We start from the raw sequence: 22,558 nt of genomic DNA on the forward strand, positions 1-22,558 counted from the left end.
AATGATTTATATCTTCTAGTAACTTGAATACCCAAATACTTAAATTTTTCCGTTGCGATTTTAAATGGAAATTTTAATAGGTGATCCGCTTTCTGCGGTTTTAATGACGTAATTTCACTTTTATTCCAATTTATCCTATAACCGGAGAAAGAGCCAAATTCCTCTATTAGATTTAATAGATTCGGGATGCTCGTTTGGGAGTTTGTAATATATAAATGTATATCATCTGCATATAGTGATATTTTATTAATAGTATCCTTAGTATTATACCCCTGAATATCCGGATGACTTCTTATCTTTTCAGCAAGCAGCTCTATCATAAGTGCAAGTAGCAGGGGTGATAAAACACAGCCCCGCCTATTGCTCCTCGATAATTGAAATTTTGAAGATAATATATTATTAGTTAGTATTCTTGTCATTGTTTTATCATATAGTAATTTAACCCATCTGATAAAATTCTCTCCCATATTACATTTTTGGAGTACTTTGTATAAATACTGCCAATCTACCTGATCAAATGTTTTCTCTGCATCCAGAGATATAACTGACATGTCTTCCTTTTCCGCTTTGTATGAATACATTATATTCAAAAGGCATCTCAAATTGTTAGATGATTGTCTTTTAGGTATAAATCCCACTTGGTCCGGATTTATCAATTTATCAATATATTTACACAATCTTCTTGCTAAAGTTCTTGCTAAAATTTTCTGATCCGTATATAGGAGTGATATGGCTATATATGAGCCCGGTTCTACTAAGTCCTTATCTTTTTTAGGTATTAACATAATTGTGGATTCGGTTAATGTTTCTGGTAATTTATTTTCAGTAAAGGCATATTTATATAACTTAAATAACCGTGGTATCATTAACTCCTGGAAATCTTTATAGAATTCATTATTAAAACCATCTGGTCCTGGCGTTTTCCCATTTTTCAGCTCTTTTATTGTTTCACATTTCTTCCCTTGTGATCTGTGCTCCTAATTCCTCTTGTTCCAATATATCAAATTCTGGCAGATTACAATTATCTAAAAAAATCTTCAATTATATTGTCTTCTATTTTAGTTTTAAACGTATACAAGTTTTGATAAAATTGGGCAAACCTTTTATTAATATCCTGGGGTAACGTTAATAGTTCCCCATTCTCTGATTTGATTTTAGTAATCGTCTTTTCCTTCTCCTGTTTCTTCAATTGTCTAGCCAGAAGTTTACGTGGTTTATCACCAAATTCAAACTGTGCCTGTTTTGTGATCTCAAATAATCTTATTAGTCTTGCCGATAACATTCGATTAAGTTTAATTTTCAATAATGTGATCTTATTATGTTTATCTATAGTTGGGTCTTTATCTAATTGTAATATTTTAATTTCCTTTTCTAAAGTCTCTTGCTCGATGGAGTTATTTTTATTTTGGTAACTTTGATATGAGATTATAACTCCACGTATAAATGCCTTAAAAGTTTCCCATAATAAAGATGGTGAAATGCCTGGTGTCCCATTTGTATCAAAAAATAATTTAATTTGTTGTTTTAAATACTCATAACCTTGTGCATTATTAATTAACTGTGTATTAAAACGCCAAAACGATTTTATACCTGGCGTTCCCTCTAGTTTTAAAGTAAAGGTCAATGGTTAGTGAACAGAAATAATACTATTGTGATATTTAGGGTTAATCGTATAAGGAATTAATTTTGAGTCCACTAAAAAATAATCAATTCTCGAATAGGTTTTATGTACCACTGAGTAAAATGAGTATTCCCTTCCCTTAGGGTTGACTATTCTCCATACGTCTGTTATATTAGTGTTTTATATATATATGTTTAAAAATTCACTAGTTTTAGATTTAACCTTACTCTTCCTTACTTTTATTGATTTATCTAAATATGTATCTATAACACAATTAAAATCCCCCCCTAATATTACATTTTGGTAATTATACTCATCTATTATATTCGTGATTTTCTTTAAAAAATGGGGGTTATCAAAATTTGGTGCATTAATATTTATCATAGTCAGTGGTGTAGAATAAATTTCTCCTGCCACTATAGGGTACCTTCCTTCCTTATTAGATATAGTGTTCTTTGATATAAATGGTATACCTTTTCAAATAATAATAGCCGTACCTCTAGCTTTAGAAGTAAATGACGAATAATAAGTTTGGCCTATCCAATTTGCTTTTAGTCTCATCTGTGTTTGTAATTTCACATGCTTTTCTTGTAAAAACGCAATATCCACCTTTAAAGATTTTAATTGGGCCATAATCTTACCCCTTTTAATTGGATCGTTCACACCCCTAATGTTCCAACTACAAAATGTGATTCCTCCATTCCTTTTTCCCCTAATGTCTTGCATTCTTAATTAGTTTTGCTAGTTTTAATTCATGATCACTTTCTAGTCTTTCAAATTCCAGTGCTGTTCTCTGATTACAGTCACTGAGTTTCTGCTTCAGAGAAGTATACATTTCCCTTGCTTCTTCTCGAGCTGCATCAATTTTCTTGGATAAATTAACTTCCAGTTTACAGAGATTGTTCTCCAGTGTAGTATTAATACTAGACTTTCCCCTTTCTGATATGGAACAGAAATATTTCAAATGTCATTAGAAACGGGAATGATGCCGGAGGATTGGCGTACTGCGCATATTGTTCCATTGTTTAAAAAAGTTTCTAAGAGAAAACCTAGCAATTATAAACCTGTTAGTTTGACATCAGTGGTGGGCAAATGAATGGAAAGGATACTTAGAGATAATATATATAAGCATCTGGATAAACAGGGTCTGATTAGGAACAGTCAACATGGATTTGTGCCTGGAAGGTCATGTTTGACTAATCTTCTTGAATGTTTTGAAGAGGTTACTAGGGAAATTTATGAGGTTAAAGCAGTGGATGTTGTTTATATGGACTTCAGTAAGGCCTTTGACAAGGTTCCACATGGAAGGTTGGTTAAGAAGATTCAATTGTTGGGTATTAATGGTGGAGTAGCAAGATAGATTCAACTGTGGCTGAATGAGAGATGCCACAGAGGATAGATGGCTGTTTGTCAGGTTGGAGGCCGGTGACTAGTAGGGTGCTTCAGGGATCTGTGTTAGGTCCACTGTTGTTTCTCATAAACATCAATGATCTTGAAGATGGTGTGGTAAATTGGATTAGTAAGTATGCAGATGATACTAAGATAGGTGGTGTTGTGGATAATGAAATAAATTTTCAAAGTCTACAGAGAGATTTAGGCCATTTTGAAGAGTGGGCTGAAAGATGGCAGATGGAGTTTAATGCTGATAAGTGAGAGGTGCTACCTCTGGGCAGGACACAAATCAAAATAGGACGTACATGGTAAATGGTAGCGAATTGAGGAATGCAGTTTAACAGAGGGATCTAGGATTAGTGTTAATGAAGGAACTGCTGATGCTGGAAAATCGAAGGTACACAAAAATGTTGGAGAAACTCAGCGGGTGCAGTAGCATCTATGGAGCAATGGAGACAGGCTACGTTTCGGCCAAAACCCTTCTTCAGACTAGGAATAGTAGATCTAGGAATAACTGTGCATATTTCCCTGAAGGTGGAATCTCATGTAGATAGGGTGGTTAAGAAAGCTTTTGGTGTGTTGGCCTTTATAAATCAGAGCATTGAGTATAGAAGTTGGGATGTAATGTTAAAATTGTACAAGGCATTGATGAGACCAATTCTGGAGTATGGTGTACAGTTTTGGTCGCCAAATTATAGTAAAGATGTCAACAAAATAGACAGAGTACAAAGGAGATTTACTAGAATGTTGCCTGGGTTTCAGCAACTAAGTTACAGATAAAGGTTGAACAAGTTAGGTCTTTATTCTTTGGAGCGCAGAAGGTTAAGGGGGGACTTGATAGAGGTCTATAAAATGATGAGAGGGATAGACAGAGTTGACGTGGATAAGCTTTTTCCATTGAGAGTAGGGAAGATTCAAACAAGAGGACATGATTTGAGAATTAAGGGACAGAAGTTTAGGGGTAACATGAGGGGGAACTTCTTTACTCGGAGAGTGGTGGCTGTGTGGAATGAGCTTCCAGTGGCAGTGGTGGAGGCAGGTTCGATTTTATCATTTAAAAATAAATTGGATAGGTATATGGACGGGAAAGGAATGGAGGGTTATGGTCTGTTCAGTTAGATGGGACTAGGTGAGAATAAGTGTTTGGCACGGACTAGAAGGGCCGAGATGGCCTGTTTCCGTGCTGTAATTGTTATATGGTTGTATTGTCTGTCCTCAACAGACCCCAATGAGTTTTGTGTCAACCACGACATAGAGCTTTTTATTCCATCACCTCCGTGCCTTTTATTATGGGAAGGAGTCCTCGCCACCCAGTGATGGACCCGTTCTCTCGTCTCCACCTGTTCCCACCTCTTGGACTATGCAGAACTGCCTTCTACCCTCTCTAGACCTCTTTATTTCCAACTGCAGCCGTCTCAACATTTCCACTCCCCTCACTTACTCCTACCTCACCCCGCTGAACGAACAGCCCTCCGCTCACTCTGCAGTAACCCTGCCATTATAATCAAACCCGCGGACAAGGGAGGTGCCGTGTTAGTCTGGTGCGCTGACCTCCACCGTGCTGAGGCCAGGCGTCAACTGTCAGACCCCTCCTCCTATCTACAGTATCCTTGGACCCTGATCCCACAGATGAGCAACTGGCCTTAATCTCGTTTATATCTTCTCCACCAAAATCCACGAACTCAACTGTCCCGGCCGACCCATTGTTTCTGTCTGCTCCTGTCACATCCACTTACCTCAATTCCATTCTATCTTCCCCGACCCATGAATCTCTGAAGTGCCCTTAAAATTAATAATTAATTAAATAAATAAATCTCCAACTTCTTTTCTCAGTTTTGTATTCTAACTTAATAAAATATAATTGTTTTTAAAAAGAGCAATACCAAATAAAAATGCAATAAAGAAACTAACAAATAATCACTCAGTGTATGAAGGAACGAAGCAGTGTTAAACGGATGTGAAAAGGAGTGGGGGGGGGGGGGCAGTGGGGCTGGTTCACCCGGGTCAGACATAGTTGGAAATGCACGTTTTCAGCAAGAGTGTGTGAATTTAAAGATAAAGTTACAGTTCGTGATTTGAGATGGTCGGCAACTTGAAAGGATATCAAGCCGTACATAGGGTCGTGAGGTCACCGAAAAGGAGACATGGTACCTTTGACCGTGAATCATATTGATGTGATAATCCATGAACGGTAAACTCAGAAGGTTGCAACTTGTAACGCTACATTGGTATCAAACTGAACATGTAAACTTTGGTCATGGGACCATTCTTAATGTCTCACTATAGTCGGACCAAACTTCCACATTTCAACAGTTGTCTCAGTTGCTTGCAGGTGTGAACACTGGACAGTGGATTGTCTCCTCTTCTGAAGCTGCATATGCCACAGTATTGACTAATGAACATAGCCTATTGAAGTGTAAGTAAGTTCTTTTATATTTTTTATCAAGTTGGGGTTTATCTGGCGTTCCTTCAAGTTATTGTTCATCAGTATTCATAATATGTGGCATATATGCGGCATAATATTTGGCATAAAAATGTATCTACATTTGAAATCTTCGTAAAGATGTTGGGTGTATGTTTTCCTGGATGAAAATCAAACATTGGAAATTGATGCGTTGGAAACAGCATTGCCAGTTAAGAGGCAGAGGAAGAAGAAAAGACTGGCAGATGAGCTTAATGATGATGAAAGAAATTCCTCAGATTCTCGAGTGGATTTTCGAGTAAATGTGTTTGACCCAATAATGGGTTGCATTGTATGGTCACTAGAATCACGCTTTGTACAACACAAACAGTTGTATAAAGATTTGTCCTGCTTGGACCCAGCAAAGTCTAACATTTTTGCAGAGAAGGGCCTTGAAGATGAAGCATTGGAAGATATTATTAATCTTTTTCCACAAATCAGCAAAGATCAAGTAATATTGGAATTGTTTTCTTTTGCTTCAAACTTTGATGTATTAAAGCTAGTGCTTAATGATGCTGAGAATATGGATTCCAGTTGCAACAATTGTAAAATTTGCAGCACTTGCCCATCGTGTGTACTAAAAATTCTGGCATCCAACAGACTTCATGACAAGGAATATGATAACCTTTATGAACTATAAAGTCATCTGCACACAATCAGTTACTCAAGTCCAATGTGAGAGGACATTTTCAAAGCTAAAGATCATAAAGACAAGGTTAAGAAATTCGCTCTCTGAGGAGAATGTTGAATCATACATGTTGCTATCCATTGAAAAGGAATTCTTAGATGAATTGGATGCAGAAGCAATTATTGGCAGATTCGCACAATCATCTAGCGAACACAAACAATTGCTCTTAATATAGTGGACTGCATGCAATGCTCCATTGTGCTTTTGAACTATCTGTTAATTTGTAATTGTGCAGTAAACTATATAAAAATATCAACCAATTATTTAATTTTTTTTTTAAAAAGATTCAATTGTAACATTCTGTACTTACATTTGGTATCTACTGCCAATAATATGTAATGTACATTGTAATTACAGGTACTAAGAAATACACATTTTTTTCCACAAAAACATTTAATTATACCCTTTTTTCCATATGTATTTTTTGACAATTTTATTTATTCGTTAAAAAAACGAAATGATAGCATTGTAGTTGTGGGTGGGCCCCCTTTGTCTCCTGGCAAACAATATTTTTAGACCCAGTCCGCCACTGAGTGAGATCAATTGCAGACTGGGCGATCATTTTGTGGAACAGCATCGTTCAGCCCGCATGAACCGATTGCTGGACATTTTAATTATCCTTCCCATTCCGACACAGACCTTTCTGTCCTCGGTCTCCTCCATTGTCAGAGTGAGGCTAAACGCAAATTGGACGAACAGCATTTCCTATTTTACTTGGGCAGCTTACAGCCCAGTGGTATGAATATTGATTTCTCTCACTTCAGATCGCCTTGGCATTCCATCTCTCTCCATCCCAACCCCCAACCACGTCGCACTAGCCACATTTTTACGATTCAAACAGCTTCCAATGGCCTGTTTCCTATATCATCCTGACTTTTTTCCATATATTTCATTCATTGTTCTTTATCTCTCCTCATTACCGTCTATATCTCTCACTTCCCTTATCCCTAACCAGCCTGAAGAAGGGTCTCGACCCGAAACATAACCTATTCCTTCTCTCCAGTGATGCTGCTCATCCCGCTGAGTTACTCCAGCTTTTTGTGTCTATCTTTGGTTTTAACCAGTATCTGCAGTTCCTTCTTACACATTCATATAAGTCTCCTCTGCACTGATTCCAGCATAAGAACATCCTTCAAATAAAAGGGCGACCAAAACTGAACACAATACTCCAAGTTCGGTCTCATCAACATCTTGTGCAACTGAAATGTAAGTTCCCAACATCTAAATACACTGATTAATGAAAGCCAATGTGCCTCTCTCTCTCTCTCTCTCTCTCTCTCTCTCTCTCTCCCTCTCTCCGCCATTCTCCTTCCCCTCCCTGTCCCACATGGTCACAGTCATACAGCATAGAAACGGCCCAACGTGCCCACACCGACCAACATGTCCCAACTACACTGGTCCCAACTGTCCACGTTTGGCCCATATCCCTCTAAACATTTCCTATCAATGTACTGTCGACGTTCCTTTTAAACGTGATAGTACCTGTCTGAACTACCTTCTTTGGCAGCTCATTCAATATACTGACCACCATCTGTGGAAAAAGTTGCCCCTCACGTTCCTATTAAATTTTTCCTCCTCTCACAAATCTATGTCCACTGATTCTTGATTCCCCTAGCCTGGGGATATAAGAGCATTCACCATGCGTAATTCCCTTGTGATCTTACACATTTCTGTAAGATCACACCTCATCCTCCTGCATTCCAAGGAATAGTCCTAACCTGCCCAACCTCTCCCTGGAGCTCAGGCCCTCGATTCTTAGTAACATCCTCATAAATCGTCTGAGTAAAATGTTGGAAGGTCATATTACCATTGCACGAGACATTGGTAAGGCCACACTTGGAGTATTACATTCAATTTGATCACCATGCTATGTCAAGAATGTTGTTAAACTGGAAAGGGCACAGAGAAGATTTAGCATGTAGGATAGTACTTGTGTACGGTGAGATCGCTGTTTGCTCAGACTTGGTGAGCCTAAGGGCCTGTTTCCACATTATATCACTAAAGTCTAAAGTAAAGTCTGAAGGGTCCCATCCCAAAACGTCACCAAAGATGTGCCCTGTCCCTCTGCATTACTCCAGCACATTGTGTCTTTTTTTAGCAAAAGAGCATCTGGAGTTACAAGGTTTGGACAACTTTTTCCAACTGTTCACAGCTGCTGCAAAACATTTTCCAACTTCCACCTTCACACACTTGCTCCGATTAAACTCAATTTCTATGCCCAAGTCTAGAAACAATCAATATCCCACATCCTCAGCTTATTACTAGTCTGTGTTAGAAAATAACAGTCTACATGTGAACATAATGTAGACTATTGTTAAAATAATATAAATGTGTACCGAGGTACAGTGAAAAGCATTTTTCAGCCTACTATCCATTCAGCAGATAAACGACACATGACTATAATTGAGCCGTCCACAGTGTACAGATACAGGAAGAGAGTAACGTTAGTGGAGGATAAAGTCCGGTTAAAGATAATCCTCGGGTCTCCAATGAGGTAGATGGGAAGTCAGGACCGCTCTCTTGTTAGAGAGTGGATGGTTCAGTTGGCTGATAACCGCTCAGAAGAAACGGACCCTGAATCTGGAGGTGTGTCTTTTCATGCTTCTTTAGACACACAGTGATAGAGTAACTCTGCAGGTCAGGCAGCATCTCTGAAGAAATGGAATAGGTGACCTTTTGGATTGTGGCACTTCTTCAGACTGGACCTGAAATGTCACCTCCTGTTTTTTCCAGAGATGCTGCCTGACCCGTTAAGTTACTCCAACACATTGTGTATTTCTTTGGTGTAAACCCAGCATCTGCAGTTTGTTCCTACATATTTCTCCACACTTCTCCAGTTTAGTTTGGCTTAGTTTAGTTCAAGATTAATTTTAACTTGGTTTCATTTAAATCATTGCCACGTGTATCGGGATACAGTGAAAAGCTTTTTTGTTGCCTGCTAACAAATCAGCAGAATGCCGATACATGTTTACAATCCAGGCTCAGTACACGTGACAACTAAATTAAGCTAAACTAAATCGACGTCTCTTCTCGGCATGAAGAGGTTATTCATCTGGTATCAGGACGGTGGAGGATGTTTGATGAATATTATTTTGTGAGTTTAAGATTGTTTTGGTGTCACCATGGCAACGGGTGGTTGTCAAGACTGAATTTTCATGACTTTCACAATTACATTATTATTCAGAATTTGCTTCATATTTTTAATTCCCTTCGTTCTCGATTTATTTGATCTTACTGATATTGATTCATGTACCTGTCATAAGCTTTTGTTAGTACGCAATGTAAATAACTGGGGTCCCAGCACTAAGCTTTGTGGCACCTTACTAGTTTCAGCCTGCCAATCTTAAAAGGACTCATTAATTCCTACTCTTTGCTTCCTGTCTCCAACCAGTTCTCTATCCATGTCAGTACCCAACATCCAATTCCATGTGCTCTAATTTTACACACGAATATCTTGTGTGGGACCTAGTCAAAGGTTTTTTGATAGTCCAGATGCAGCACATCCACTGGCTCTCCCGTATCCATTCTACTTGTTACATCCTCAAAAAATTCCAGAAAATTAGCCAAGCATGATTTTCCCTTCATAAATCCATGCTGACTTTGACCAATCCTGTCACTGTTTTCCAAATGCGCTGCTGTGACATCTTTAACAATTGACTGCAGCATCTTCCCCACTACAGGTGTACAACCTTTTATCCGGAGTTCCGGAAACCGAAAAACTCCGAAAACCGGCCATTTTTCCCAGGATGTCGTCTGCACACCAAAGCTCGCGTTTGGTGCCAAACTTGACCCGAAACGACCCACGGTCAACCCAGGTCTGTACTACTGCAGCGGCTGCCTCATCCCCGGAGACCGGGGAGACACTTAAACACCTGTAAATCATTGCTTAAATGTTAGTCAGTTAGTTTGGAGGGCTTTTATGTGAAGGGGGGGTGAAGGGGTAAACTTTAATTCTTAGTCCCCTACCTCGTCGGAGAGGCGGGCAGCGGTCAATGCCTTACCGGGTCGCCGTGCAGTAAGCTCCGCAGCGCTGGGGCTGCGGGTGTCCGGCCGCGGGAGGCGCCGGTTGTAGCTCCGACCCCGGCAACTCTACCCCTGGCTGCGAGGCGCTCCAACTCCACCGCAGCCCCAGCCCCAGCTCCGCGAATGTTGGGAGGCGGCGGCCACAGCGCTGGGATACCAGCGGGGAGCGGGCAATGCCGTACCGGGTCGCCGTGCGGTAAGCTCCCGAGCACTGTGGCCGCTGACTCCCAACATTCGCGGAGCTGGGGCTGCGGGCGTCCGGCGCTGGATTTGGAGCGCCTCGCAGCCAGGGGTAGAGTTGCCGGGTTCGGAGCTCGAACCGGCGCCGCCCGCGGCCGGACGGAGCCCCCAGCTCCGCGATGTTGGGAGTCGTCGACCAGGTAGGGGACTAAGAATCAAAGTTTCCCCCTTTACCCACCCCACCCCACCACACCACATATAATCCCTCCAAACTAACTGACTAACATTTATGCAATGATTTACAATGATTCCCCGGTCTCCGGGGAGGAGGCAGCCGCTCCAGACTTTAAGCCGTCCGCGCTGCCTACCTAATCTACGCTAAAAATCTTCCATTCCGAAATCCGAAAATGTCCGAAATCCGACAAGTGTCTGGTCCCAAGGCTTTCGGATAAAAGGTTGTGCACCTGTACTGCTCTAAAGCTAACTGCTCTATAAATACCTGCTTTAGAATCATAAAAACATAGAAAATTTGTGCCGGAGGAGGCCATTCGGCCCTTCAAGCCAGCACCGCCATTCATTGTGATCATGGCTGATCGTCCCCTATCAATAACCGGTGCCTGCCTTCTCCCCGTATCCCTTGAATCCTCTAGCCTCTAGAGGTCTCTTTAACTCTCTCTTAAATCCATCCAGTGATTTTGCCTCCACTGCTCTCTGTGGCAGAGAATTCCATAAATTCACAACTCTCTGGGGGGAAAAGTTTTTTCTCACCTCAATCTTAAACAACCTCCCCTTTATTTTAAGACTGTGGCCCCTGGTTCTGGACTCGCCCAATATTGGGAACATTTTTCCTGCATCTAGCTTGTCCAGTCCTTTTATAATTTTATATGTTTCTATAAGATCTCCCCTCATCCTTCTAAACTCCAGTGAATACAAGCCTAGTCTTTTCAATCTTTCCTCATATAACAGTCCCGCCATCCCAGCGATCAATCTCGTGAACCTACGCTGCACTGCCTCAATCACAAGGATGTCTTTCCTCAAATTAGGAGAACAAAACTGTACACAATACTCCAGATGTGGTCTCACCAGAGCTCTATACAACTGCTGAAGAACCTCTTTACTCCTAAAAAAAAATGGCGGACTGCGGGGGTAATGCGCCGTTGTGTATGGCTGCTCCTCCTGCAGCCCGTCCTTTCACCCTTTTTTATTTTTATTTTTAGTCCTGTCCGTACAAAATGTTTATTGGAGGTCTTCTTTTATGTGGTGGGTGGGGGGGGGGAAGGGGGAAACTGTTTTAATCCCAGTCCTACCTGGTCAGAGACGCGGTTTTCTTCCAAACCGTTTCTTCGTCCTCTCTGTGCGGCCTACCATCAAGATGGAGCAGCGCTGGGGAGGCGTTTCCTGCCGGGACGGCAGCTTCGCCGGCGGTGCAAATGTGGGGACACCAACGTCGTTGAGCTGCGGCTGCAGAGCGTCCAGCAGCGGATGGGCGGCACTGGATTTCAACACCGCGGGGCCTGGTATCCGAGTTCACCAGTGTCAGAGGTCCGGCCAGCGCGGCCTGAGAACTTTGGACATTGCAGTCTTCAGGGAGGAAGCGGCCGCTTCAGTCCAGGCCGCTGAAGAATGTTCACCCAACGCCGATGATCCAGCTTCGCGGCAGAGAGCCTGAAAACATCGAGTTGGCTGAGGAGGCCACATATAGACCCCGACCTCGGGTGGACTATGAGGGGGAGAACTGGATATTTTTAGTGCCTTCCCTCACAGTGAATTCTGCTGTGGGGGGACATTTCTTGTTAATATCCATAGTGTACTGTTCTGTGTCTTTTTTTCTTTTTCTCTTTTATTTTGTATGGATTTATTGACATTTCATCTGTTCAATTAGTTTAATCGATCTCTGTAAAGCACTTTGGTTCAAATTGATTTTGTTGAAAAGTCCTTTATAAATAAACATTATTATTATTATTATTATTATACTGAAATGCTCTTGTTATGAAGGCCTACATTCCATTAGCTTTCTTCACTGCCTGCTGTACCTGCACGCCAAACTTTCAGTGGCCGGTGTACAAGGACGCCCAGGTCTCGATGTACCTTCCCCTTACCTAACCTAACCCCATTGGGATAATAATCTGCCCCCTTGTTTTTGCCGCCAAAGTGGATAACCTCACATATATCTATATTATACTGCATCTGCCCACTCAATCAACCTATCCAGGTCACACTGCAACCTCCTAACATCCTCTTCACGGTTCACACAGCCACCCAGCTTTGTGTCATCCGCAAACTTGCTAGTGTTGTTCCTAATTCCCTCTTCCAAATCATTAATATATATGGTAAACAGTTGCGGCCCCAACACCAGGCATTGCGGCACTCCACTCGCCACTGCCTGCCATTCTGAAAAGGACCCGTTCACTCATACTCTTTGCTTCTGGTCTGCCAACCAATTTTCTATCCATGTCAACACCCTACCCCCCAATACCATGTGCTCTAATTTTAGTCACCAGTCTCCCGAGCGGGACCATATCAAAGGCTTTCTGAAAGTCTAAATACACTACATCCACTGGCACCCCTTCATCCATTTTACTTGTCACATCCTCAAACAATTCCAGAAGATTAGTCAAGCATGATTTCCCTTTCATATATCCATGTTGGCTTGGACTAATCCTTTTACAGCTATCCAAATGCCCCTCTTTCTCCTTCCCTCTTTTCTTAAAATTGGCTACCCTCCAATCTAAAGGAACTGATCCAGAGTCGAGAGGAGATTGGAAAATGATCACCAAAAGACAAAAGGTGCAGGAGTAGGTCATTCGGCCCGTCAAGCCAGCACGGCCATTCAATGAGATGAGGCATGATCATCCACAATCAGTATTCTGTTCCTGCCATCTCCCTATATCCCTTGACTTCGCTACTTTTAAGAGCTCTATCTAACTCTCTCTTGAAAGCATCCAGAGTACCAGCCTCCACCGCCCTCTGAGGCAATGAATTCCACAAGACTCACAACTCGCTGTGTGAAAAAGTATTTCCTCATCTCCGTTCTAAATGGTTTACCCTTTTTACTTAAACTGTGACCCCTGGTTCTGGAATCCCCCAACATCAGAAACATATAACCATATAACAATTACAGCACGGAAACAGGCCATCTCAGCCCTACAAGTCCGTGCCGAACAACTTTTTTTCCCTTAGTCCCTTAGGCCTGCACTCATACCATAACCCTCCATTCCCTTCTCATCCATATGCCAATCCAATTTATTTTTAAATGATACCAATGAACCTGCCTCCACTACATCCACTGGAAGCTCATTCCACACCGCTACCACTCTCCGAGTAAAGAAATTCCCCCTCATATTACCCCTAAACTTCTGTCCCTTAATTCTGAAGTCATGTCCTCTTGTTTGAATCTTCCCTATTCTCAAAGGGAAAAGCTTGTCCACATCAACTCTGTCTATCCCTCTCATCATTTTAAAGACCTCTATCAAGTCCCTCATTAACCTTCTGCGCTCCAGAGAATAAAGACCTAACTTATTCAACCTATCTCTGTAACTTAGTTGTTGAAACCCAGGCAACATTCTAGTAAATCTCCTCTGTACTCTCTCTATTTTGTTGACATCCTTCCTATAATTGGGCGACCAAAATTGTACACCATACTCCAGATTTGGTCTCACCAATGCCTTGTACAATTTTAACATTACATCCCAGCTTCTATACTCAATGCTCTGATTTATAAAGGCAAGCATACCAAAAGCTTTCTTTACCACCCTATCTATATGAGATTCCACCTTCAAGGAACTATGCACGGTTATACCCAGATCCCTCTGTTCAACTGTATTCTTCAATTCTCTACCATTTACCATGTACGTCCTATTTTGATTTGTCCTGCTAAGGTGTAGCACCTCACCTTTATCAGCATTAAACTCCATCTGCCATCTTTCAGCCCATTTTTCCAAATGGCCTAAATCACTCTGTAGACTTTGGAAATCCTCTTCATTATCCACAACACCCCCTATCTTGGTATCATCTGCATACTTACTAATCCAATTTACCACACCTTCATCCAGATCATTGATGTACATGACAAACAACAAAGGACCCAACACAGATCCCTGAGGCACCCCACTAGTCACCTGCCTCCAACCCGATAAACAGCCATCCACCATTACCCTCTGGCTTCTCCCATTCAGCCACATGATTCCAGCCCCTAGCTTATCTAAACCCTTAATAATCTTATATGTTTCAATAAGATCCACTCTCATCCTAAATTCCACAGTATACAAGCCCAGCTGCTCCATTCTATCAACATATGACAGTCCCGCCATCCCGGGTATTAACCTTGTGAACCTATGCTGCACTCCCTCAACAGCAAGAAAGTCCTTCATCAAATATGGAGACCAAAACTGCACACAATACTCTAGGGTGTGGTCTCCCTAGGTCCTGTACAACTACAGAAGGACCTCTTTGCTCCTATACTCAACACCTCTTGTTATGAAGGCCAACATGTCATTCACTTTCTTCACTGCCTGCTGTACCTGTATGCTTACTTTCAGTGACTGTTGAACAAGGACCCCCCAGATCTCGTTTTACTTCCCCTTCTCCTAACTTGACACCGTTTAGATAATAATCTGCTTTCCAGTTTTTGCCACCAAAGCGGATAATCTTAGATTTATCCACATTAAACTCCATCTGCCATGCATCTGCCCACTCACCCGATCTGTCCAAGTCACCCTGCATCCTCTTAGCATCCTCCTCACAGTTCACACTGCCACCCAGCTTTGTGTCATCTGCAAATGTTCATCCACAATTTCTAGGGCCACCTAATCTGGTATGCAGACCATCAGGCCTTTGGGATTTATCTGCTTCAGTCTCAACGGTTTTCTGAACACCATTTCCTGTCTAATGTGGATTCCCTTCAGTTCCTCCCTCCCACTGGATACACGGAACCCCAGTATTTCTGGGAGATTGTTTCTATCTTCCTTGGAGAAGACAGAACCAAAGTACTTGTTTAACTGTTCTGCCATTTCCTTGTTTCCATTATCAATTCACCCTTTTTGACTGTAAGGGACGTACATTTGTCTTCACTAATCTTTTCCTCTTCGCATATCCGAAGAAGATTTTACAATCATTTTTTTTTAATATTCCCCACAAGCTTTCTTTCACGGGATGGCTTCATGGATGGAAAAAAAGTAATGGAGGTTGTTTTTCAGATTTGAGGTTTGTAACTAGTGGTGTGCCTCAGGTATCAGTGTGGGGCCTATTTCTTTTTGTGGTTAATTTGAATGATTTTATGTACACTGCATGAAGGGTTAGTTTGCCGATTACACTAAACAGGGTGGTTTCATGGATAGTGTAAATAGTTATCAAAAATTACAGCAGAATCCTGATCAGCTGGACAAGTGACTGATAATCGCTTAATGGAGTTTATTGCAGATAAGTGTGAGGTTTTGCAGTTTGAGAAGTCATAACAAGACAGGAACTTCACAGTGACTAGCTGGGGCATGGTTAGTGTTGTAGAGCAGAGAGATTTAGGATTACGGTTACATCATACCCTGACAGTGGTGTCACAGACAGACGGGATGATCAAGAAGTGTTTTGGTAGTTTAGTTTAGTTTAAAGATACAGCACTGAAACAGGCTCTTCAGCCCACCGCACATTCACATTATCTATCCTACACACAATAGGGACAATTTTATGTTCCTACCAAGCCAATTAACCAACACACCTATACGCCTTTGGAGTGTGGAAAAACCCAGGCAGTCACGGGGAGGATGTACAATTTCTGTACAGATTTCAACACCACGAGGCCTGGTGTCCGAGTTCGCCAGTGTCAGCGGTCCGGCCAGCACCCATAGTTATGATCGACCCTGGGTCTCTGGCGCTTGAAGGCTGAGCAAATAGACCCCGACCTCTACTACTGTGCCACAGTGAATTCTGCTACTATAGTGTACTGCTGTGTCTTTTTCATGGATTTATTGACATTTGATCTGTTCAATCATGGTAAGCTGGATATAGTGCTATATAAATAAAGATTATTATTATTATTATTATTATTATAGTTATGATCGAACCTGGGTCTCTGGCGCTTGAAGGCAGCAACTCTACACTGTGCCATGGTACATTGGCCTTCATCAGTCATGGTAGCGGGTATAGGAATTGGGATTGTATAATACAGTTGTACAATATGTTGCTGATCTTGCAATGCAGTATTGCGTTCAGTTTTGGACAACCTGTTACAGGATGAATGTCTTTAAGCTGGAAGTGCAGAGAAAATTCACAAGTGTATTGTCATGTCTTGAGGGCCAGGTGAGAGTGAGAGACAGGTTAGGATTTTGTTCCTTGGAGTGCTGATCTTTCTGAGCTGTATTCAGTTATGAGGGGAACAGATACAATGACTAATGTACAATACTTTAACCCAGAGTAGAGAAATCAAGAATCAGGAGGCAGAGGTTTAAGGAAAGATGCAATAGGAAACTTGTTCTGCACGGACTTGTAGGGCCGAGATGGCCTGTTTCCGTGCTGTAATTGTTATATGGTTATATGGAAACTGAGGAGAAACCTTTTCACACAGCTGGTAGAGGGGCTATCCAATGAGCTGCTAGAGGATGTAGTTTGAGGCAGGTACTATAATAACATTGAAAAGACATTTGAACAAGTACATGGTTTGGAAATGTTTAGTGGGTTATGTGTGAAAATAAGGCAGGTGGGACAAGTATATAAGGGGCATATTAGTAGCCAGGAGCAAGTTGGGCCTCAGGGCCTTGTTCGTGCTGTATGACTCCATGTGAAGGAGCATATTAAATGCGCGAAAGTCTGAAGCATATCCCGAACCGAAACGTCACATCCATGTTCTCCATGGATGCTGTCTGAGTCGTTGAGTTATTCCAGTACATGGTGTCTATTTTGCAAACCAGCAGCTGCAGTTCCTCGTTTCTACATGTTAAAGGGGCCGCGATTTAGACTGATGTCACTGTGTTTGTGGGTGCCATCATATCGCCGGATTTCCCAGCCCCCCCGGTGGAAAATGAAAATGTTTCCCTGTCACAAGTTCGCCCCGCCAGTGATCTCAATCCTGAGGTGCGAACGAAGCGCAACGTGTTAGTTAGTTTTAACATTTCAGTCGAAAAGTGGCGAGTATGTCAGCGATCGGGGCAGAGAACTCGCTCAGCGCGGCAATGAATCCAGTTTAAATGAAAAGTGCTGCATTTAATTTGGGTCAAACCTTCTCTAAAGCAAACCTTCCGGTCTCCAGGACGGACAGGAGGCGGTCTGGAACACAAAGGTGTCCGATTTTCATGAGAATCGGAGAGTTTTTGAGGAGAGAGAAACACAGCGGCGCCGGGAGCTGACAACAGGATGTTTCCGCCCCGTCCGCTCTCTGCCTTTAAGATGCTCTGTGCCGCTGCCTCTCGTTTCATTTCTCACCCAGTCCTGACTGTGAGAGACAACTTGTGCAGAGTTGCTGATATGAGCGAGACCGCAGCCGCCGAAGCGGCTCCTCCGCCCGCCCAAACCAAGGCTCCCAGGAAGAAGGCGGCGGCCGCCCGGAAAAAGACCGCCGGTCCCAAGCTGGGAGAACGCATCGACAAGATTGTTGCGGATTGCCACGAACGGCGAGGAATGTCTCTGGTGGCGGTATCGAAGGGACTGGCCGCCAGCGGTATCGATGTTGAAAAGTACCACAAGCTCATCAAGGTGACCATCAAGCGGAAATTGGAAACCGGTTCCCTGGTTCAGACCAAGGGCAAGGGCGCCTCGGGCTCCTTCAAGGCCGCTGCGAAAGAAGGTGCCGTGAAAATGGCAAAGAAAGCCAAGAAACCAGCGTCCAAGGTTTCGAAGACCAAAAATCCGACCGTCAAAAAAACCCCGTCCAAGAAACCACCGGCAAAGAAAATGTCCAAGAAAACTGTCAACAAGAAATCTCCCGCCAAGAGAGTTGTGGTAAAGAAATCTCCCGCCAAGAGAGTTGGAGCCAAGAAACCAACACCTAAGAGACCAGTGGCTAAGAAATCAGCGGCCAAGAGCCCCAGGAAGGCCCCAGTCACTAAGGTGAAAGTGGTCAAGACGTCCAGAAAAGCGCCGAAGCCGAAACCAGCGGCAAAAGTCCTGAAGAAAACGGCAAGAAAATGAATTAAACTGATCAACTTGTAAAGACCTAAACCCAACGGCTCTTCTCAGAGCCACTCACATCTCCCAGGAAAGAGCTGATCCTGAATCAAGGGTTACAGTCCCAGGACGAGGCTCAGTGCCAATGGGGAATAATTCCCATTAAACTTGGGATCCCCGGTAACTCACTGCCCCATGCCTGGTGTCTGAAATAAATAGTGATTAGGCGCAGTTTACTGCTTCTCTGTGAAACTGCAACACTGATGGTGAATTCCCGCTCACAACCCAAAGTCCAACTCGGGAGGATCCCCAGATGAGTGGGTTAATGTCGTTGTAAACTGCTGAATTGTGTTGGAGGGATGATATGGGGAGAGGGGACGAACTCTGAAGGCGAATGGGAAGGATACTCATTAATTGTCAATGTATTTAGACAGAAATATTACTGATTTCTCTTTAATGTGGAATCCGTGCCTGTGAAAGTTTGCGGGGCGTTCAGTCTCGGGTGTATTGTCAGCAAACCGTTGGAAATTGGCGGTTGCAGAAAACCGGGGGAGGAGCTGGGGATGAGAGGCCGCTCTCTGCTCTGTCTGTCACTCTGACTGTATGTACTCCCCTTCTCGCCTGTCTCTCTCTGCGTTTCTCGAACAAGTCAGGGAGCTGTGTATAAAAGGCGACAGTGGCGGTGTCAAGCGAATCTCGGGTCTCATATACGAGGAGATCCGTGGGGTGCTGAATGTTTTCTTGGAGAATGTGATTAGGGATGCGGTGACCTACACCGAGCACGGCAAGCGTAAGACGGTCACTGCCATTGATGTGGTGTCTGCTCTGAAACGCCAGGGCCGCACTCTCTATGGCTTCGGCGGTTGAATAATTCGTCCCTTCATCCAATCGACAAAACAAAGGCTCTTTTAAGAGCCACTCACCATTTCACCCCGGGAAGCAGTGGTTTATCTCCAGACTCGGGTAGAACTGAATACCATCAGTTTCCACATCGAGTCTGTAAATTCGCACCGCATGTTCAGACTTAGTGGTTTACGGAGGTGATTTAAATTAGTTCGAAATTAAGTTGGTAGGTACAAAATAGTGCTGCATTCACAATTGCAAGGGAGTATTTACCTCGGTTCCAGCTTGCTGTTAAATTGGCGGGCAATTTGAAATTGAACCAGTAGCCAACCACACGACAGTGTGCCTGCCCTCACTGGTTGTCTGAGCTCCGCCCGCCGCTCACAAATCTCTGTATATGGTCACAAATAATATTTTCCCCGCCGGCCTCAGACCTGAAACTGGCGGCCAGTTGCTGACTGAGCTGCTGCCAATCGCAGCGCGGGAACGACATGTTTGCATCTGTAATACAGCCAATCTCACGCTGTGGGCCGGCCCTTCATCAAGGCTTTAAAAGTCGGCTCCAGAGCCGGCTCCGTCATTCCAGTGCCTCTATTTCAGGCTGTAATACAAGTGTTGAAGCACAATGGCCCGGACCAAGCAGACAGCGCGCAAATCGACCGGAGGGAAAGCTCCTCGCAAACAACTGGCGACCAAAGCGGCGCGGAAGAGCGCTCCAGCCACGGGCGGAGTGAAGAAACCTCACCGCTACCGGCCCGGCACCGTGGCTTTGCGGGAGATCCGGCGCTACCAGAAATCCACCGAGCTGCTCATCCGTAAACTGCCCTTCCAGCGCCTGGTGCGTGAGATCGCTCAGGACTTCAAGACAGACCTGCGCTTCCAGAGCTCGGCCGTCATGGCCCTGCAGGAGGCCAGCGAGGCTTACCTGGTGGGGCTCTTTGAGGACACCAACCTGTGCGCCATCCACGCCAAGCGAGTCACCATCATGCCCAAAGACATCCAGCTGGCCCGCCGCATCCGTGGGGAGCGCGCTTAAACTCGGAACCAAGGACAACAAAAGGCTCTTTTAAGAGCCACCAACCCGGCTGTGGAAAGAGCTGTGTCCTCCTGTTCATTGTCCTCTTACATTACGGTCCCGGCATTTCTTACCACAACTGGCACCGCAGTCACAGCTGCCGAGCGGAGTCTGACCCCACGGGCTCCAGTGTCCCGGACGGACCCGGTTACCATGTGAATCCCCTTGTGACGCGTTCTCGTCTCCCCAAGAACAAACTCCTTTATTGATCAGTTCCCCCGCGTCACACGTCATTATTCGGCCCTTCCACAGACACCGTGAGTTGTCCTGAATTAATGTCTGGGTCACTGGGTTGTTTTATCCTTCACATGCTGTACCCAGCTGTACATTGTATCTTTACAGTGGCGGCCCGGGCTATCAGCGGGACTTTATTTAGCAACGTTCCACGCTCGCTATTACTGAGCGGAATCTCACGCCGCTGATCCAATGTCTCGGGTAGATCTGTTTATGTTGTAAATCTCATAGCGACTATGTGTACACGACCCGAGAAAACCGCGCCCGCTGTTTGCTCTTCGCCTCCTTTGTGAAGTACGCTGCTTTCACCGACAACAAATGTCTGTAGTACGCACAGAAATGGCGCGAAAAACAACTGTCGGCCTTGCAGTAAACCAGAATTGTTCTGGTTTATTTTCTATATCCTTACCTAGGAGAGTGAGCACGTCATATACCTTCCTCACCAGTGTATTCCACAGGGCTGCATCCTATGTCAAACCCCAATGTCTGTTCTTCAACATTCCTTGTAATCCCTCTGCTATGTCCAGCCCCCCTACACCTCAATACTCCTCCAGGAAGGTCGTGAGGCTCTCTGGTTTACCCTGAACACAGACCCAATTAGTTTTCTCTATTATCCGCCTTATCCAGTCCCTCCCGACCACCCTTTGAGACACCTCACACGTCCAACTCTTGAATAACTTGCAATTTCAAGGACCACATTGGCTCATCTAAATTATGTTTTATTTTTAATTGTCTACTGTATATTGTGTTGTTACTTGTGGGCAAAGCACCAAGGCAAATTACTTGTATGTATACATAATACTTGGCTAATAAAATGTATTAAATTCAACCTTTACCATGAACGTCCAGTCCATTTACACCTCCATCGCCCACCAAGAAAGGATCCGCTTGTCCTCCCACTGCAGGTGACATGCTCAGTAGCATGACGTTTTCCCCGAATTGACGATGAAGCCACGAGATACTTGCGTGGTCCCATGACTGTTGCTGAGGTCCAAGCAGCCATCACATCGCTGCAAAGCAGAAAGTCACCCGGTCCCGACGGCTTCACTGTAGAATATTACAAAGCTTTCTCTGCTCTCCTCGCACCAGTCCTGAGAGATATGTACAATGAGGCGTTTTTACATCGTCGCCTACCGCCCACCTTGTCGTGGCTACTATCTCCCTAATTCTTAAAAAGGAGAAAGATCCCCTCCTTTGTAGTAGCTATAGACCAATTTCACTCCTGAATTTGGACCTCAAAATCCTCTCTAAAGCCCTTGCGCTCCGTCTTCAACGAGTGATGCCCTCTATTATCTCGTTATTCATACCAGGCTGACAGTCTTCCCACAATACTAGGCATCACCTTAACATCATCCATTCACCGAGTAGTGAGACCCCAGAGATAGTGGTCTCCCTCGACGCCGAAAAAGCTTTCGACAGGGTCGAGTTGAGGTACCTATATGAGGCGATGGACAGGTTCGCCCTCGGTAACAGTTTTATTCTTTGGGTCAGTCTATTATACTCGTCCCTGGTGGCCTCAGTACAAACAAACGGCACACGGTCGCCCCACTTCCCCCTTCAGAGCGGTACCAGGCAGGGTTGCCCGTTATCACCACTCCTGTTTGCTGTTGCGATAGAACCCTTGGTGGTCTGGTTACGCTCAGAGAAGGTTTAAAGGTATTACACGGTTCGACACAACTCATTAAGTCTCATTGTATGCGGATGACCTGCTGCTGTATATCTCGAACCCAGTCAGCTCTCTCCCTGTGATTATGAATATTTTAGAACGGTTTGGTGCGTATTCTGGTTATAAACTTAACTACCAAAAGAGTGAGCTATTACCGATTAACTCAATGGCTAAGCAGCTCCCTCGCTCTTTAACCTCATTCAAATGGGCAGAGGACGGGTTTCGCTACCTCGGCGTCTTTATCACAACACCCTTATCTGATATGTTTAAGAGGGAACTGCAGA

At 43.8% G+C, this 22,558-nt stretch overlaps 2 protein-coding genes across 2 annotated transcripts in view; both read left to right on the forward strand.

The window, feature by feature from the left end:
- LOC129715417 (protein piccolo-like) overlaps nt 1–21,432 on the forward strand; it is a 41,148-nt gene extending 19,716 nt beyond the window's left edge. Inside the window, exons 2-3 of the mRNA XM_055665307.1 lie at nt 17,780–18,468; nt 19,919–21,432. Coding sequence (XP_055521282.1) covers nt 17,780–18,468; nt 19,919–20,335 — 1,106 coding nt within the window. The 3' untranslated portion in view covers nt 20,336–21,432. The remainder of the gene's footprint in view (nt 1–17,779; nt 18,469–19,918) is intronic.
- Nucleotides 17,745–18,496, forward strand: LOC129715420 (histone H1-like). The gene has a single exon (XM_055665310.1). The coding sequence runs from the start codon at nt 17,818–17,820 to the stop codon at nt 18,478–18,480; it is 663 nt and encodes a 220-aa protein (XP_055521285.1). The 5' UTR covers nt 17,745–17,817; the 3' UTR covers nt 18,481–18,496.
- Nucleotides 21,433–22,558: the final 1,126 nt, after the last annotated feature.

The sequence above is a fragment of the Leucoraja erinacea genome, unplaced genomic scaffold (assembly GCF_028641065.1).
Source record: "Leucoraja erinacea ecotype New England unplaced genomic scaffold, Leri_hhj_1 Leri_116S, whole genome shotgun sequence".
NCBI classification, from domain to species: domain Eukaryota; kingdom Metazoa; phylum Chordata; class Chondrichthyes; order Rajiformes; family Rajidae; genus Leucoraja; species Leucoraja erinaceus.